Consider the following 19,738-nt stretch of genomic DNA (forward strand, 5'->3'; position numbering starts at 1 on the left):
GTTTGAGAGCATATGTATGGCTTAAAGTAGCACCTCCACCAGTGCTTTTCCTTATGTGAATTTTTTTTTTATGATTCGGGGTGAGGCCCATTTGCATGAAAATTAAAAGTTCATAATTTTTTTGCATTTTTCCTAAGAGAATCTTTGGTATGGTTTCCACTGTGAGGCAGGCAAGCCTGATTTTTGTTAGATTTGTATACCTCTATCAGCTTCATTTTATACTTTAGTAACAAAAACTTTTTCTTTATCCTCTAGATATTAAGTTCTATGAGAATCATATTCATCGACTAGTATTTTCAGTATTCACTAGTAAGTACGGGTTGACTGAAGTTCTGCTCAAGCCATGGTCATTGTGCCAGTTCCAGAAAGACAGCCTCGGTTTCCTGGATGACATAGGACATAAATTCCTAACCGGACCCATTTGTTTACAGAAAAGACTAATTAAAATACTAGGGAGACTCAACGTAAAATAATTCAATAATGCTATTTTAAAAAATATCTGATCTTAAAAAAATGTTTGCGTGGAAGCCGTGCAGATGCTAGATGTCTTCTTTTGTGTTTGACTATTGCCAATCTGTATTGTTTCCTTTGTTGAGAGGTGCCTTAGGTTGGTAGACGAGAATACCTTAAACAAAGTAATTTAGATTTCAGCAAAACCTTTTGCAAATTCCTTAATGAGAATCCTGTCAACCATGTGGTGAAATACAGCCTATTCTATGTTATTAAGGGAGTTCAAGGTTAGCCAAACAGGACTAGGAGAGTTGTGATCAGCTGTATGATGTTAGCTGCTAAGGTGCTACCTTGTCCAGGGCTTTAAGACTGTCTTTGCTGCCCATCATCTCCCATATAGATTCTCTTCAAGTCTTCTGTAGCCTCACAAACGTGGGATTTGGTTCTTGCTTTAGGGCAGAGTGCCGAAAAGTGCAGAATCTTAGTAGATGTTCTTTGAGAAAAAGGTGCAGTGGTCAAATTATTTGAAGAATGCTGGATTAAAAAGTAAACAGAATCTCCCAGAGGTTTTGGTATGCAAATCTATATAGGGAAACCAAAAAAGCCAAGAGTGACCACCCTTCCCAAAGACAGTTTGGAAAATGGGTTTGGGAGAGAGGTCTGGGTGAGGGTCCCCCTTCAGACACAGGACAGAGAGCCCACTTGTCTATGACCAGGAAGAGAATGAGGCTGTGTGAGTGAGGCAGAGTGTGCCAGTGAAGGCCTTCGGGTAAGGTTGTTGAGACAAGAGTAACTTCCAGGCATCTGGTTAGATTGTGGTGCAGTTTGCCAAGAGAGTGAATGTGAATTTGGGGGTGGGTGGGGGGTGAGATGTGCAGAAAATGTTCAGTTTTGAATACAAATAGACATATTTATCGTGTTGTTTAATGAATTTGGTTCTGAACCATTTATATCTTAGCTATATAGTCATTCATCTTTAGTATGGGGAAGGTAGAATATTCTTAGGTAGACATAGAAGCAGCACATAATATTTACTGCTATTTTTCAATACATAGCTATGACTAAATGGTTTTTTAGTAAAGCATAAAAGGCCAGTCTTAGCTATTTGGATCCCAATTCACTGTTTTTTAGTTCAGTTTTCTGTCAACTTTTACTTGGCTTTCATCCACACCAAATCTTTTGGCTGGAATTACCATTAATAGATACCTACCTCAACCTTTGTAATTTTATTTATTTCCTACTGTTTTGTGATTGATTTTTGATTAGGAATTTATAGGATGTTCTTTAAGTGAAAATATACTACATAATTGGTAGATTTTAATGTTTGGAAATTGAGTATTGATATTATAATAGTTGAAAATTTTTTGTGATCTATCTAATTGGGATACTGTAATGAAATTGATCATTTCTGCCCTTTCAGAACTTAAACTCTAGTGTAAAACACAGAAAAGTAAGAGGTAATTATAATACTTAGACAATTTGGACATTAAATTTCTTCATAGGGCTTTGTGCTATCTAATGCAAATTTACTTATGAGTCCAACTGAGATTTATCTTATGCAAATTTATTTAGTAGCATTATTTTTCAATGTTAATTAATACATGTTCTGTAACAAAAGGACTTCCTTTTTTTGTTTGTTTGTTTTTTAAAACAAAGGGAAGGTAGGCAGTGTCAAGATAGTGGCAAAGAGGGGAAAGGATGAGAGGCCTAAAATAAAGCTTGTGTATAGAATTGCAGAAACAGCATCTTTTAGATCAGGACTTTTATTGAGCCATAGATTGTTTACAGACTTCGAAATGTTTGAAAACTGCATAATACAGATTTTAGGAGTTTTAAAATAGTAAAATGTAAAAATAAAATTTTACTGTGAGTGAGTTAATTTCCTTTAAGATGTGTTTCTTTAGAGTGGTGGTTGTCAGTCAAGGGTGATTTTGCCCCCCATGGGCATTTGGTAGTGTCTGGAGACATTTTCAGTTGTCACAACTGGGGAGGCGAAATGCTACTGGCATCTAGTGGGTAGGGTTAGGGATACTGCTAAACACCTTAACAATGCATTGGGCAGACCTCCACAGCTAAGAATCATCAGGCCCAAAATGTCAATAGTGCCAAGACTGAGAAACTGATGTAGAGAGAGATTTGCTATCAAATTGTAGCTCCAACACTTAGTGGTTTGCCTGGTGCCTCAGTTTTCACACTTGTATTATTTGGATAATACTTTTATCAGTCATTCAGGGTTGTGTGTAAGGTTAAATGAGTTAATATACTGCATTAAATTATATGAGTAAGAATTATATCAATATAGCCTATTATGATGATTTGATCTGTGAAGTAAATTGATCTATAGAGTGCATGGATATGGTTGTATATTTGAAACAACCTTATGGGTTGCTTGAGGATGGGGATTGTGTCTCTTTTGTTTATCACTACCTATTCACTGACTGGTCTAAGGTCAAGGATGTAGCAAGCACTTGATAAATATTGTTGAATGAATGAACGAATGCTTAAATTTTCAGGGCTCCTCTCAGACTTCTCCATTTACCATTGAGAGTAAACATTTTTGATTGTTGGTAGTCGTTCTAGCAGAGGTAGCACTGGTACCATGCACAGGTCAGGGTGCATGTCAAAGTCCTTGCCAGTACTGAAATACAGAGAAGACACCAGACATTCCTGAGTTGTCATACAGCCCCTGTGAGCTATGGACCATCTTATTCAGAATATATAGATCCTGACTTTTCAGAACTGACATTAAATTATCTTCATCACTAGTCTATCTTAAGAAAGTCTTACTTCTAAAAAAAATCACAAATTATTTTTCTATGATAACTCATTTGGTATGTTTGTGTTTGGAAAGAGTAACTTTAATTACATTTCTATATTGTTTTTAACATGGCCATGTATTAAATATGGAAGGCAGCTTCTATATGATCCATAGACTCCAAAGGCGTTGGAGTCAGAAGATTGAGATTTAAACCCAACTTTGTCACTATGTCTTTGACTTTGGGCAAGCCACCCACTTCACTAAGTCCTCAGTTTCCTTTTTTTGCCTGCCTTAATTCCCAGAATTACTTTGAATGTCTAATAAGTTAACATTTGTAAATATTTTTTGCAGACTCTAAAGACTGTATTATAGCAAACATGTTACTTTTATTTAGATCCAAAAGAGTTTTATATGATCACTTCTCTTGTTCTGACATCTGGACAAGCTGTAGTCAATACTCTGTTATGTCAGCATCCAAAAAGGTAACAGTTTTAAATTGGCTAGAAATGTTGCTTATAATAAGTAGAAGGTGTTTCGTGGCTCAGTAAATGCAATTTTAGAATTTCTTTTAGAGTAATATTGCTATAACTGACTTTAATTTTTTAATGTAAATTTATTTGTTAGTGATGGAGACCAAAGGCTACCACAGTCTCCCTGAAGGTCTAGATATGGAAAGACGGTGGGGTCAAGTTTCTCAGGCTGTGGAGCATTCTTCCCTGGGACCTACAGAGAGGACCGATGAGAATAACTACATGGAGATTGTCAACGTAAGCTGTGTTTCCGGTGCTATTCCAAACAACAGTACTCAAGGAAGCAGCAAAGAAAAACACGAACTACTCCCTTGCCTTCAGCAAGACAATAATCGGCCTGGGATTTTAACAGCTGATATTAAAACTGAGCTGGAATCTAAGGAACTTTCAGCAACTGTAGCTGAGTCCATGGGTTTATATATGGATTCTGTAAGAGATGCTGACTATTCCTATGAACAGCAGAACCAGCAAGGAAGCATGAGTCCAGCTAAGATTTATCAGAATGTTGAACAGCTGGTGAAATTTTACAAAGGAAATGGCCATCGTCCTTCCACTCTAAGTTGTGTGAACAGGCCCTTGAGATCATTTATGTCTGACTCTGGGAGCTCCATGAATGGTGGCGTCATGCGCGCCATTGTTAAAAGCCCTATCATGTGTCATGAGAAAAGCCCGTCTGTTTGCAGCCCTCTGAACATGACATCTTCAGTTTGCAGCCCTGCTGGAATCAACTCTGTGTCCTCCACTACAGCCAGCTTTGGCAATTTTCCAGTGCACAGCCCAATCACCCAGGGAACCCCTCTGACATGCTCTCCTAATGTTGAAAATCGAGGCTCCAGGTCGCACAGCCCTGCACATGCTAGCAACGTGGGCTCTCCTCTCTCAAGCCCGTTAAGTAGCATGAAATCCTCAATTTCCAGCCCTCCAAGTCACTGCAGTGTAAAATCTCCAGTCTCCAGTCCCAATAACGTCACTCTGAGATCCTCTGTGTCTAGCCCTGCAAATATCAACAACTCAAGGTGCTCTGTTTCCAGCCCTTCCAACGCTAATAACAGATCCACGCTTTCCAGTCCGGCAGCCAGTACTGTGGGATCTATCTGTAGCCCTGTAAACAATGCCTTCAGCTACACTGCTTCTGGCACCTCTGCTGGATCCAGTACATCACGGGATGTGGTTCCCAGTCCAGACACACAGGAGAAAGGTGCTCAAGAGGTCCCTTTTCCTAAGACTGAGGAAGTAGAGAGTGCCATCTCAAATGGTGTGACTGGCCAGCTTAATATTGTCCAGTACATAAAACCAGAACCAGATGGAGCTTTTAGCAGCTCATGTCTAGGAGGAAATAGCAAAATAAATTCAGATTCTCCATTCTCAGTACCAATAAAGCAAGAATCAACCAAGCATTCGTGTTCGGGCACCTCTTTTAAAGGGAATCCAACAGTAAACCCATTTCCATTTATGGATGGCTCGTATTTTTCCTTTATGGATGATAAAGACTATTATTCCCTATCAGGAATTTTAGGACCACCTGTGCCCGGCTTTGATGGTAACTGTGAAGGCAGTGGATTCCCAGTGGGTATTAAACAAGAACCAGATGATGGGAGCTATTACCCGGAGGCCAGCATCCCTTCCTCTGCCATTGTTGGGGTGAATTCAGGTGGACAGTCCTTCCACTACAGGATTGGTGCTCAGGGTACAATATCTTTATCGCGATCGGCTAGAGACCAATCTTTCCAACACCTGAGTTCCTTTCCTCCTGTCAATACTTTAGTGGAGTCATGGAAATCACATGGTGACCTGTCGTCTAGAAGAAGTGATGGGTATCCAGTCTTAGAATACATTCCAGAAAATGTATCAAGGTAAGTTGGTTTTCTCCATTTTTTTGGAAGTCATGGCTTTATACATGTTGAAGGTTAGCATTATCTTTACAGTCGATAAATTTAAACACATTTCAGATTATTGTTTTAAGAATGGTCATATGGTCCCTTTTGCATGTTGATACAGTGTTATTTTTTTGAAGTAGAGGAAAAAAACGTTCTAAAATGTCTTAGAAAATATCTACGTTGATTTTGAAGGGGCATATGTAGGTGTCTCCCACTCCCCATTGCCTGTTTTAGGTGTTTAGAAAATTTATGTTTTACTGGCAGTTACTATGTAAATATAGTAATTTAGCAGAAGAATACTAGATTTTTTTTCCCTTTAGCTGTTTGCTGGTTTACTAATATTGCTTGAAGTTAGTTTATTTGTGGTCTTAGTCCTTTTTTTATTATGGCTTTCTTTATTAATCATCACTTCATCAGTTGTGAAAAATAAAATTGAGTCCTGTATTTGTTACCCACAAGCTTCCCTCCCTTCTGCCCTTTTCTGGGTAGGTTAATTATATGAAAGTTGTGGTTTTTCAATACAAATAAATCATTTCGTTAACTGTTGAGGGCTTTTAAAGACTCAGCATATCTAAAATTACTAAAGTGGACAATCTTGCTTTCTTACTTATATTGGAAGTGAAATATGTCACTGCAGTTTTGAATTGGTATATTTATAACTTTTCAGATCTGCAAGAAGACATATTTTATTTACTGTAAAATATCTCTTGGCTTTCCTTGTTGCAGATATCATGTTGCATATATTTAGAAAAACAAGGAAGAGGTTTTAGATATGACTATAAAGGGTGGTTCTAAGTTATACAGTGAATACTTGGATTGGACTTTGCTTCAGTACTGTTTTTATTACATGGTTGTGATAAATTATTCCTTTATGGACTATATAAAGAATAGATTTCCTTGGTATAGTTCGTTCCTTTGACATCCAGAACTATGTGGATATTTTCCTTTATTTCGTTAAAAATTATCTTGTGGGGAATATGTCTATCCCATTAACAGGATACAGGGTTTACATGTATTGCTGTGGCTTTCTCCTACTCTGTTTTTTTCCCAAACCAAAAGCAAAAATTTTAATTTATGCATTATTTTCATTGTCATTGCCTCAAACCTTGCTTTTCTTGCTTTTATGGAAGCAAACATTTCATAAAGGATACATTTTTATAGTTTCCCCATAGTATGAACTATTCAATCATATTCTAATGCTGTCTCTTTAAATTATAAGCCCTAACACAAGTCATGAGATAGCATGGCTGCCATCAGAACCAAACTGAGCTGTGTTTTACTGCTATTGCTTTGCTTTACTTTTAGAGAAGGAAATTTTTTCATGTGATGTGAATATTTTTGTAAATGATGTTTTTAGTAAACTGGTATGAGGTAGTATTAGCCTGGTAGTTAACAGCATGACTGGTTGAAATCCCAACTCTGCTACTTAATTGTTTAGTCTTCTCAGCTGTATAAAGGAATTAAATAGTACCCATCTCAAAGGTAGTTAAGACAATTTAAGTGAGTTAATTTATGAGAAATACTTTGAATTCCTTTCGATATGTTAGTGTGCATTGTATATGTTTTAGCTATTATGAAATGGTTTTATACTTTTTAGTTTTCATATTTTTAGTTTTTTTCTTCATTATATGAAATTCCACAGAATCTTATAAATACTTAAAATATTTAAGCATTTGTTAAATATTTGTTAATTTCTTACGATTAAGCTCATTTTTAAAAAATGATTATGCACTATACCTTTGTTATTACAGTTCTATTTATGCTTTGTTAGTTTTGAAAACTATTTCTTTGAATAATGATGTTTCTGGTAGAAATGTTACAGATGCAGTAAGCTAAAATGATTAGTTGTCTCTTATGTTTGTTCTATATCCCTGTTTCTACTATTTTAAATGTACTTTTCCTGCTCAACTCATGAAGCCCCTCCTGATGGTCCAAGGACCCATGCATAGCCTTAGACATGTTAGTATGAATTAGTGACCTTGAGCCTATCCCGCATTTGTGGGCACAGGAAGTGTTGTCTTGTGTCTCCTCTTGAGTATTCCAAAATTCCTTATGTATTTGTTAATACAGTCAATAAGGATTCATTCTGCTTATATACGTACTGGTTTTGTGCCAGCTAAATTTCCTAAAAACTTTAACTTAAAGCTTTATAAGAGATTTGACATCTCTTATAGATTAATGATTCTTTACAGCTTTTCTTGGTGAATAGTATCCAAACCTATTTGTTTTGATGATTATCAGAGTAAAAGCTCAAGGATCAGAGGAAATTTTGATGTTTTTCTAGAGTTCAGTCTACATGTTATAATATTTAAACTCTTCCAAGTATCATCCTTAGTCTCTTATTTTGAACAAAAAGCCCAACCTTTTTGCCTATTTCTTAAAATATGATGATAACTCATTTTGGGGAATGTTGAATAGATTAATGAATTAAATATCATAAAGGATTAAGGCAGGGTATACTGCTTCTAGGTTTAATAGTATCCTTCATCATTAGGTTGAACCTTGAACTACAGTATTTTCTGGTAGATCTCAAATCGTGGTTAGAGGGTTCCTGAGACCTTTTCAAGGAAGTTCACACAGTCAGAAATCATGCTTTGGCCAAATATCCACTCAAAATGGAACACAGACCAATGGATTTTGATATAATCGTGTAGGAAAAGTTCACTGATACTGTTTCAGATTCCATATTGAAACTAACCTTTAAGAAACTATTCAGTGTGAATTTTCAGTATAATGTCAAAGATTCATATCTACAATTATCTGAAATGACCATTAAAATATTATTTCCGTTTCCCAACAACTTATCTATATGAGACCAGATTTTCTTTATATACTTGAAGAAAAACATAGCACCACAGGTAGCAATGAAAATCCAGCAGTCTTCTATTAAGTGTGACAGTGGTCTTGCAAAAATGTTAAACAGTGCCTCTCTTGTCACTAAGGACTTTTGTTAGGGGAAATATTGTTTCATAAACAGTTTTCATATAGTTTATGTTAATAAGTAATGATTTATTTTTAAATGATTTTAAAACATTTGTTTTAATTTTTAATTTAAACTAATTTAATATTCTAATTTTTAATTTAAATAATTTATTTTTAGTTTTAATTTCCAGTGTGGTAGCAATAACTATAACTCACATAAACAAATGCTCTTTGGGATCCTTCATACTTTTTAAGAATGAAAAGGAATTCTGAGATCCAGAAGCTGAGAACTGCTGGTTTTTACTCTTCTATACACCCTTTGGAGGTTAATGAAGAAAGAAGATATTACATTATTTGTATTAGTGTTACTGAATATTATTCTGAGGAAGGAGTGTCTATTCCAATAGGAAAAATGATTCTTGCCCAGGTTAATTTTTTAAACTGACAGAAATGAGTAATGGCTGTGAGATGTGTGTTGTCTTTATTTCAGTCTGTGGGCATTCCGTGAGAGTGGTGACGAAAGTCATCTGTTAATAATTTCCAGTGAATGGACTGTCTAGTGCCAAATTGTAAAGTAAATTCTGACAAAGCTAAATGTAAAGCCCTTAGAATGGACACTGGACCTAGTTGTGGCAGGTAGATTAGAACTCCCCTGTCTGCTTGGACATCAACAAAACTGCTCTGAGCCTCAGTTTCTTCACTTTAAAGTGATTAAGTTGAACTAATCACTTTGCTAATCACTAATGTGCTTCAAGAGTTACTAGTGTAATTTCCTTTAAAGAATCGAAAGAGAGTATCTTTTAACATAACTTGTTAATCTAGTTTCAAGCATTTTGTAGTCTCAAATCTAGCTTCATGATTTTCAGGTTAGTCTGGGGAGAAAAATATCGTTTCCATTTACCATTTTAAAGTAAAAATGAGGAGGGGTGATCTATGATTTCACTTAAAAGAGGAGCAGTTGTGTTTTTTTAAAACCAGATCAAAAAAAAATAAACTCTGAAACTTACTATGAATTCCTTGTTCTTTTTATTTACACAATTCCTCATGGAAACAGGGCATTTCTGTTGACATAACACTGGCTGTTTATGGCGATAGTCATAGTCACTTTGATAGCATCATAACACAGGGCTAACGTTGACTTAGACTTTTAAATGTAAAGTTCACTATTTCAAAGGGCATATTCTGGTAGGTTTCAAGACAAGTAATTAGGTATTTATCTTAATATGTGCTGATTTTGTTTCTCACAATAGAATGAAACAGTTTAGTAAATAACCTATATGTATTCTTTTATTTTTCAATTGCCCCTGAAGTTTCCTTGAAACTCACATCGTATGACAAACCAAAGCATCAGAATTTGGGGAGTTTGTGACAAAGTTTGCCCTTTTACCAAACTTTCAGAATAAGCAGCTGAGACGTAAATATTTCTGTGTAATGCAATGTATGAAAGAATGGTGGGATGTGTGTCTGAGAGAGAGAGATTGTATTGGTGCTTACTCAAATAAATCCATTACAGCATTGCTTAGGTCATTTGGGAATGAAAACATGTAACTTTCTGTTACTTATTATGTGTCTCATAATATTTTGATTTTGAAGTTGCTAATGTACCTAGAATTCCACCAGGTAAATATTTTTATAAATTATTTAAAAATGAGAGTTGTTTCTCCTGATATTCATTTTTTATTCACTTATGATATTTCAGGGAAGAGTGGTGATAATAAAAAAATTAAGCATTTTATAATACACAAATCAGTATGTACAGTGTACTTTTGTGAGTTTTATTTTTAAACATCACAAATATCATAGGCTTATATGTCAGTATGTCTGCCTCTTATCGTGTAAAATATTGGTTTATGATTTACACCATACTTTAAAAATGGTGCTGAGATAAAAGCCATGGTTTCAGTTAGATAACCTCAAATTATTCAACTTAATGCAGTTTTCATAGCAGCGACATACTAGGGACTTAGACTTTTGAATGTAAAGTTCTTACTATGGAGATATCACTTATAGATTTAATATTCAGTATTGCCTTTTGCAATATTGTAATTCTAGGTGTGTCTGACCTTTTCTGTCCTTAGAATGTTGGAGTAATAGCAGATGTTATATTGATCACCACTAATTTAGGAGCAATGCTTTGCTTCTCTTCATACTTTGATGTCATTATGTTTTTCTGCAAAATAATACTTTTTTTCTTCACTTTCAGCTGTTGCTTTAGTTTTGTACTACTCATTTGCTGATAAAAATTTACCCCACTGCTAAACAATATATCATTTTGTTTCATTTACTAAATTCAATTGAGAGAAAAATATTACATTTAAATATAGTCATTAACTTGGATATCTTTGATGACATTCCAACATTTATTAATGAAAACCGAGGAAAAATATAAGCATGTTAAATGGATAGTGTCTTCATTTAAAACATTAGGGTCTCTGGTTTTAAACTTGGGAAGTATAGGATTTGTTTTTAGTTTTAAAAGTTTTATTTTGTTCCTTATATAGTAAGGTAATGATGAAGTTAAAATGTAATTACATATAAGCACTTAATTAATTTATGCTCTGGAAACCTCTGGATTTATGATCGATGGTGGTATGGCTAAGGCCAAAATTTTTATGTAGAAAAGTGGTAGAAATTGTTTGTATTTTATGCTAGAAATAGAAAACTGTAGTTTAAGGAAGGCAACAGGACAAACAAAAAGTAATTTGAATGCTTAAAAAGTTAATACCTTAGGGAGGGAGTATGAGATAATAGCTGGCCATCTGGATTCATAACTGTGGCCATGACTTAATTTCATGTCTGATGAATACTTCATCAGTATGTAATGAATATTCACCTTATATATTAGGAGTTTTTGAGATAAATATACAAAAACTGTGATATGAAACTGAAATTTGGCTCGTAAGTGACAAAATTGACTTTAGATATTCTGGCAGAGAGAGGCTATATGGGCTTGGAAAATGGGGAGGTGGGGGATGATCAGAGTTGGTATTTACACTTAGTGTTGAAAATTTTGCAGGGAGTGGGGAGTGAGTACTTACTGGAGGAGGGAGCTCTATGAGCAAAATCCTGGAGATAGGGAGAAAACACTGAGTGTGGCTGAGCCACATGGTGGGCTGTGATGTCGTGTTGGGGGTAAGAAAACCTGGAAGAGGCTAATTGGAACTAGAAGGGAGTTGAACTTGAAACTTACACTAAGAAATTTGTACTTAATTTGGGAGGTAGTGAGTTGTTATGGAAATATTGGAGCAGGACATGGCAGGAGAGGAAGTGCACTTGGGGAAACCTTATTGGGCAGTGTGTTTGTAGGGTGGATTGGAGCATAAAGAGCCTTGTTAAGAAATTATTCCAGCTATGTAGAAGGATGAGAGCTAGGCTGTCTGGAGTAAGGATGTTGGGGGTAATAGAAAGAAGGGGACAGGTTTGAGATATTACAGAAAAAGCTTATGTAAGTGTCTATCTTTTGTGTAAAAATTTATTTTGAAATAATCACAGATCTACAAAAATGTATATTACAGAGAACTCCTATCATCAAGGACATTCACTTACATAACCAGAATATAACCATCAAAATCCAGAAATTAGTATGGGTAAGTTACTAGCGTCTACTCTTTTGCAGTTTGTCCCAATAATTCCTTTTATAGCCAAAGGATCCAGTTCAGAATTATGTGTTGTGCTTAGTTGTCATGTCTCTTTAGTCTGGGATAGTTCCTCAGTCTTTTCTAGATTTCATGACTTGATACTGCTTTTGAAAATTAAAGGGCAGTTATTTGGTAGAAAGTCTTTCCATTGGTTTTTCTGATATGTTTCCTCATGATTAGATTCAACAGATGTACCTTTGGCAGACATATCATGGTCTCCCCAACCTTAGCATCAGCTTTTATACCACCATCTCCTGCTGGAATGGAAGGATAATATAACAGAAAGACAGAAGGGCAGGATTCTACTCCCAGCTCTGTTTTGTGCATTCTTCTCATTGCGTCCTGTCAGGTGGCATGTGACTTCTCTTTGTGTTATTACTGTACTTAGACCACTTGATTCAGGTGCTGTTTGCAGGGTTTCTCCATGATAAAGTGACTCTTTTCCTTTTGCAATTATAATATATTTTGTGGAAGGTACTTTGAAGCTGTGTAAGCACCCCATTCGTCATCAGCATTTGTTTATTCACGTATTTATGTATATCGGCATGGCATCATTGTTTTTTGTTTTGTGAAGTGAGTTACCTACAGACTATTACTGTCCTAATTTTTGATGGTCAGAATATTCCTTATTAAGCCAATGGAAGCCTGTTGAGGGTGGTTTCTGTGTCCCTTTGCCTTGTCCCCATCATTCCTTGAGTACATCCTTGCTTTAGGCCCATCTTGTACTTTTCCTGACCTAGATCTGGAATTGGCCATTTCTTCAAGGAGGGTCCCTATCCCTAAAGACATTTTCCTCTTTCTGATTAAAGTCTAATGCCACATTCTGGGTCATAGGGACACCCTCCGTTTCTATGGCTGCCCTCCTTATCCCACCTAGGCACAGACTCCCGTGCTGGGCTGTCCTCACCCTGCTGGGGTTCGGACACCCTCCACTAGACCACACAAACACACAGGTGCCCTCCTGTCTCTGCTTGACTCTGACCTTCCACATCAGGTTTCCGAGCCACCCTTGGGCTTGATAGACCCAACTGTAAGCCACCACAGTTGGCCACCCCCTTTCCCCTCTGTGGATACCTACTTTGCTGTACCTTATGTAATAATTTTAGGACTACATTGTTAAGGAAGAGGAAGGGGAGGAGTTGATATTTGAGTAGAAATAGTAAAGTATGTGGAAATTTGGCAAAAACATCATGTTGTGAGCTTAACTCTTATTGATAATGGTGAGTAATTAAGAGAAATGAAGAGGTCAGCCAGGCACCGTGTAATTCCAGCACTTTGGGTGGCCAAGATGGGCGCATCACTTGAGGCCAGGAGTTCGAGACCAGCCTGGCCAACATGGTGAAACCCCATCTCTACTAAAAATACAAATATTAGCCAGGCATGGTGGTTTGTGTCTGTAATCCTAGCTACTCAGGAGGCTGAGATGCGAGAATTGCTTGAACATGGCAGGTGGACGTTGCAGTGAACCAAGACTGTGCCTCTGCATTTCAGCCTGGGTGACAGAGCGAGATTCTGTCTCAAAAAAAAAAAAAAAAAGAAAAAAGAAAAAAAGAAATGAAGAGGTCAAGAATAGGTTTGGAGCAGAAGTACTGTTACCTTGGCTACATGAGTTTTAAGTGCCAGAGCTACCTATGATTGGAAATATTCTTCATATAGGTGGCAATGTTGGTCTGGAGGTCAGGGAGGCCTCTTCATAGTAATTGCAATTGAGGGAGTCAATGTGGATGCTGTTAGGTTGGTGCAAAAGTAGTTGTGGTTTTTGCTATTGAAAGTAATATTACCCAGGGAGGGAATGTATATAGTGACTCAAGTACAGTTTAAAGTGCGTTTTGTTAGGAACTTGGAGGACTAGTGCCCCACTAAGAAGATGAGCAACACATCCTAATAAAGGAGACAGAATTATGTAGAGAACCAAGATCATGCTAAGTCATAGATGCCAAAGGGAAGAATCAGGTAGTCTTAGAATTTCCAATAGAAGGACTCTAAGACTATCTAGAAATCTGACCCGCTGTGGGCAGGGATACTGAAACTAACGCCCAGAGAAACAACATGGCTTTTCCAGTATCATACAAAGTAGCTAGTAACACAGCTGGGAATAGAATCCTGCCTTTTTGTCTTTGTTACCTTATCCTTTTCTTCCAGTGGGAGATAGTGGTACAAAATCTGATGAGAGGGTTCGGAAGACCAGGAATAGAACCTGAGAGCTGTTGACAGATGGGTGTTGGTGATTGTCAAGAAGGGGTTGGATTGGATTGTAATTGGCTAAGGAGTAAATGAGCATTGAAGAGGAGAACCTGGGGCATGGGACGAAGACACAGTGCTTACTCTTGGGAGTATGTTTGCTTTGTCATCTGTTTTGGTGACAAAGCAAAAGTGGTTAAAGGGAAGAGATGGTAGCGCAAAGAAATGGCAGTTTCAGAGTAAGGATTTTGTTCGACAGGTGAAATATGAAGAGGGCAATGGACTTGTGCTGAGATTGAAAATGTGAGAGAGACAAGAGGATTGATGAGGCAGTGTCCTGAGAAGGTGAGAATAGAAATGACACCGCAGTCAGCCTCAGAGTTAAATATTTAACTATGAGAGTTTCGGCACTTGCTGGTGACTGGCATCACTATTTTACAGATATGAAAACTGGAACAGAGACAGTATTCGTGATCTGCCTAACGCCCCATAGTGAAGACAAATGAAGAAACAGGTATTTGAAATAAAGAAGAAGAAAGCAGACTATCCTAAATAATAGGCAGCCAGATGGATCTTTTAAAAACATAAATCAGATTATGTGGCTGATAGTTTAAAGCCCTCTGGTGGCTTCTCATTGCAAGCAGCAGAAAGTAACATAATTTAGGGTCTATAAGGCCCTAAATTACCAGGGCCCTGATTGCTGTATTTAGTATCTGTTCCTCCTTGCTCATTCCCCACACTGACCTTTCTGTGGTTCCTACAAACCAAGCCCCCTTCCTTTTGGGGTCCTCTGTACTTACTGGTGCCTCTGCCAAGAAGGCTCTGCCTCCAGATTTTGGTTTCCTGCCTCTTTCTTGTCACTTAGGATTAGTTCAAATGTCACCCTCTCAGAGAGGCCTTCCTTGATCGTCTTATTGAAAGTGGTGATCCTCTACCTTCTAACACGTCACCTTCTTTGTCTGTCTTCATAGCAGTACCTGTCAGAATGATGTTTCTTTACTTCATTTCTGCTAGTTAGCATGTAAGCCTCCTGAGAGAAGGACCTCCTCTGGCCTGTTACTTGTACATTTTCCATACCTGAAACCGTGCCAGGTCTGTTGCTGATGTTCAGTAAATATTGAGAGAATGAATGGATGGATTGACTAGCAGAGGGAGTGGGTATGTGTCTGGCATGACTAAATGTTGGTGATTATGTAATATTAATAAAATTATTAAATGACAGTTCTACTGAGTTTAGCAAAAAAAAATTGTTTTGACTTCTGTCAGCATATTTTTAGGATTTTCCACAAAATAATTAACAAATACTGTTCTTCCTTTTTCTCATCTCAGTATAATACAGTAGTTGGTGATGATGTATTCCAAGCTAATTGATGACTTACACTCTTAGTCTGCACAATGAGGTTACTTATTTTTAATTCTTACTATAAAATTCACTCTTTTTGGCGTTCGGTTCTACATGTTTTGTGAAATGTGTAGTCATGTAACCGCCACCCATTCGAGATACGGGAGAGTTCTGTCACTCACTAAAATTCTCTTGGTCGATCCTTTTCCTCACTCCCAACTCTAGTGACCACTGTATGTGCCCTATTGGCATAATTTTGGTTTTTTTCTATATTGTCTATAAACTCTATGTAGCTTTTGATTCTGGTTTCTTTCACTCAGTATAATGCACTTGAGATTCATCCATATCATTGCTTGTTTCAGTAGTTTCTGTTTATTGCTGAGTACTATTCTATTTATGGCTATATCACATTTTATTCACCAGTTTACCTGTTGGTAGACATTTGGCTTGTTTCTAGTTTTGGCTACTTCAATTAAATCTATAAATATTTACATACAAATATCTACATAGACATATGCTTTATTTTTTGTTGTTGTTGTTCATTAAAAAACTAGGAGTGCAATGACTAGAATATACAGTAGGGGTAATTTCAATTTTTAAGAAACCATCAAATTGTTTTACAAAGTGTTTGTACCCTTTTAATATTTCCACCAGCAGTGTATTAGAGGCATAGTTCATTACATCCTTTCCAACACTTGATAGTCTTTTTAAGTTTAGGCATTATAGTACATGTGTAGGGATATCTCATTGTGGTTTAAATTGGCATTTCCTAATGTCTTAAAGACACCAAACATCTTCTCATGTGTTTATTTGCCATTCATATGCCTTCCTTTCATGCCTGATTACTCTTGCCCATTTGTATTGTGTGGTTTTCATCTTTTTGAGTTCTGTTATCAATGTACCTTAATGTAAACTTTTTGATAGAAGACCTGGAATTAAGAGTACAATAGATATTTAAAATTCTGTATTGACTGGCTGGGCATGGTGGCTCACGCCTGTAATCCTAGCATTTTGGGAGGCCAAGGCAGGCAGATTTCCTGAGGTCAGGAGTTTGAGACCAGTCTGGCCAACATGGTGAAACTCCATCTCTACTAAAAATACAAAAAAAATTAGCCAGACTCGGTGGTGTGCACCTGTAATCCCAGCTACTCGGGAGGCTGAGGCAGGGGAAGGGGAATCGCTTGAACCAGGGAAGTGGAGGTTGCAGTGAGCTGAGATCATGCCACTGAACTCCAGCCTGGGTGACAGAGACTCTGTTTCAAAAATAATAATAACAATTGGCAATTTTCAAATTATTTAGTCCCCACTCTGTCCTTAATGTGGGTGAATCAAAAAAAAAGAATATGAAACAAACCAAATGTCCCTACTGTATTCCCATCTAGTTGGGGAAGATGGCTCACACGAGTGTATACAGCCTTCCCCCCACTGCCTCCCTGCCAATTATGTGTTTGATTGGGTGATGGAGATAAAAGTTGTCACCAAAGATTAGAAAAGGAAGAGTTCTGTGTGAGCTGGAATAGTCAAGGAGACCTTCATACAGGAGGTGAAGATTTCAGTAGATGTTTGAAGATTGGTAGTATTTGAGGGGAAATAGGAAGAGTATTCAAGGAATAAGTAACAGCACAAGTCAAGTGCTAGACAGGACAAATGAAACTTGCCTGGATGGGTTTAATGGTAGTTGGGGAAAACTAGATTATAGACATCAGTGAATGCTGAAATGAAGTTCTGGGCACAGTTAATATAGCACATTAAAAAAATTTTTTTTAATTCAGGAATGACATAAAAGGGGGTAGAAAGGTGAACCTGGTAAGCAAAGGAGAAAATAAGGATTGAGACAAAAGCACAGTCTAGAGGCTATCATATTGGTAATTTAGGCAGATAGGAGCCCAGGTGATTGCGATGGTGAGCGAGAGGTAAATACTAGAGACAATTTAAAGGAAGGAATCATTGAATGCCAGGTTATTGGACCCAAAACCTGTTCCTTTTCCAGTACACTACTAAACCATGTGTGTTAACAGCACCACAAAAAGTAGATTGCCAAGGAGTATAGGGAAAAAAAACGCAGGAGTTTATAGGAACGAGGAGAAACTTTAAGCAGTTATGGCTCTAATGTAAGAGAAGAGGAGCAGAATAGTTTTGTTTGAATGAAGGTAAAACTTGATAATTTCAATACAAAAATAGAATACTTTTTATTAGACTACAGAAAAAAATACCCCCAGAAAATGAAAACAGGAAGAGCCAACTACTGGTTTGGCAGAGTTGGAAAGCAAACTGGTGAAAGATTATGTAAATGAATTAGAAATAGTGACATATGGATTTTGATATGCATACAAGATCTAGGCTTGTTTGAAAGTCTATTAATTGTGTCCTCAAGTAACTGGTGTTTGAATTCACAGTACTGTTTCCAAAAGTAGAAATGTGCTTATTTTCTTCCATCACGTGGTAGGGTTTTTATTTACTTAAAAAATATTTTTCCGATATGTTTGAGATTCTAGATGCAAAGTTTCAGGGTATAGAGATGGAATGGGAGCAGATATTCTTTAGTTTATGCCAATTTGGATTCTCACTATTTTTTTTTTTTTTGAAATGGAAATTATATCCTGAGAGGCTTTTGTTCTTGGAAATTTGAGGTATGACTAAAGAACTTATGATCATATGATACAAAGGGTTTTTTTCCTCAATTTTTCTGTCATTTTCATACCCAATCTAGGTAAGTATACATGTGAGTTACTCCCCTGAGACTTCTAAAAGCATTCTGGGCTTTCTATATGTGGTAGAAATGATAATTTCATTGACATAAACCCTGTATTTTGGACTTGGTTGCTATGTGTAAGGTGAAAAATAGCATTTTCTCCCCCCCTTAAGTAGTGTTTTTTAGGAAACTGAAGAAATTAACGATGCCTAGAGTAGAGAAAGGAGGAGTTATAAGCATAGCAACCTTTCACTGTGAAAACCTAAAGCTCCTACATTTGTATGACTTCTGAAACATTCAGATCCGTCGGTGGCTACTGGATGTCCATTACCCCTATTTTTGAGCTAATTTTCATTTAACAAATGAAAGATTTTTATGAGAGAGTATAATTTCATGAACTGTGCATTTTTTGAAGGCTGAATGTGTTGCCAGTACCTGAGAATGGAAGAGGTAAAGAATAGAATTCTGTGAACATGGCCTAGCCTCTATGATTTCATAATGCTGAAGTATGCTTTTTTAAAAAGTTAAATTCTTGCCAATTTTACTGTAGCAGGAATAAATAAATCTAGTATTCTGAGAGTTTTAATGAAACTAGACATAAAACAAGTTAAAATTAATGGGGAAAATGGCTAGATGTCCATGACTGTCAGAGTCAGTACATTGTCAGTATCTTCTAGAAATGTAACTGATATTAAGCAAGCTGAGTTATTTCCAGGCGTTGAATCCATGAAGAATGATAAATGTTTTCTCATCATACTTATTCTTAGAATGTTGTGATACTTTTGATATTTCAGTTACTCTGCTTTAAAAGGGGAGTGCCCTTCCCTGGGCTTTGCCCAAAAGAAGAAAGAAAGACTATTTTAAGACAGAAAACATGGGTATTTTAAAGAGAGGATTACACTGCTATAATCCTCTGGTGAAATACCAGTTCTACTTAGTAAACTCCTTGGAACCTATAACAAACAACAGTACACATTAAAAGCACTTAATCCAAAAAAGAGTTCTGAAGATGGATGGTGGTGATGGTTGCACAACAGTGTGAAAGTGCTTAATGCCACTTAAGGGTAAATATGGCAAACTTTAGTATATTTTATTCTAATAAAAAGGGTAGTTGAGTCCTAAAAATAGGGAGGTGCTGCACTGTCTAATAAGTATAGTGTCATAGATGTACTCTGTTCCGTACTGATTTTCTTTCAGCAGGCATTTATATAAGCACTTGACTTGGTCAAAGCCTAGTCCTGGGTGTATTAGTCTGTGCTTGTATTGCTATAAATAAATACCTAAACCTAGGTAATTTATAAAGAAAGGTAATTGGCTCATAGTTCTGCAGGCTGTACAGGAAGCATGG

The 19,738-nt window shown here is 36.7% G+C and overlaps 1 protein-coding gene across 3 annotated transcripts in view; it reads left to right on the forward strand.

Moving 5' to 3' along the window:
- The window catches only part of NR3C2 (nuclear receptor subfamily 3 group C member 2), a 363,135-nt gene that overhangs the window by 3,962 nt on the left and 339,435 nt on the right, over positions 1–19,738 (forward strand). For all 3 annotated transcript variants that reach the window (XM_023227427.2, XM_023227400.2, XM_023227421.2), the window contains exon 2: positions 3,833–5,591. In XM_023227427.2, the coding sequence (XP_023083195.1) occupies positions 3,835–5,591 (1,757 nt within the window). In that variant the 5' untranslated portion in view covers positions 3,833–3,834. The remainder of the gene's footprint in view (positions 1–3,832; positions 5,592–19,738) is intronic.

The sequence above is a fragment of the Piliocolobus tephrosceles genome, chromosome 3, assembly GCF_002776525.5.
Source record: "Piliocolobus tephrosceles isolate RC106 chromosome 3, ASM277652v3, whole genome shotgun sequence".
Taxonomy (NCBI): domain Eukaryota; kingdom Metazoa; phylum Chordata; class Mammalia; order Primates; family Cercopithecidae; genus Piliocolobus; species Piliocolobus tephrosceles.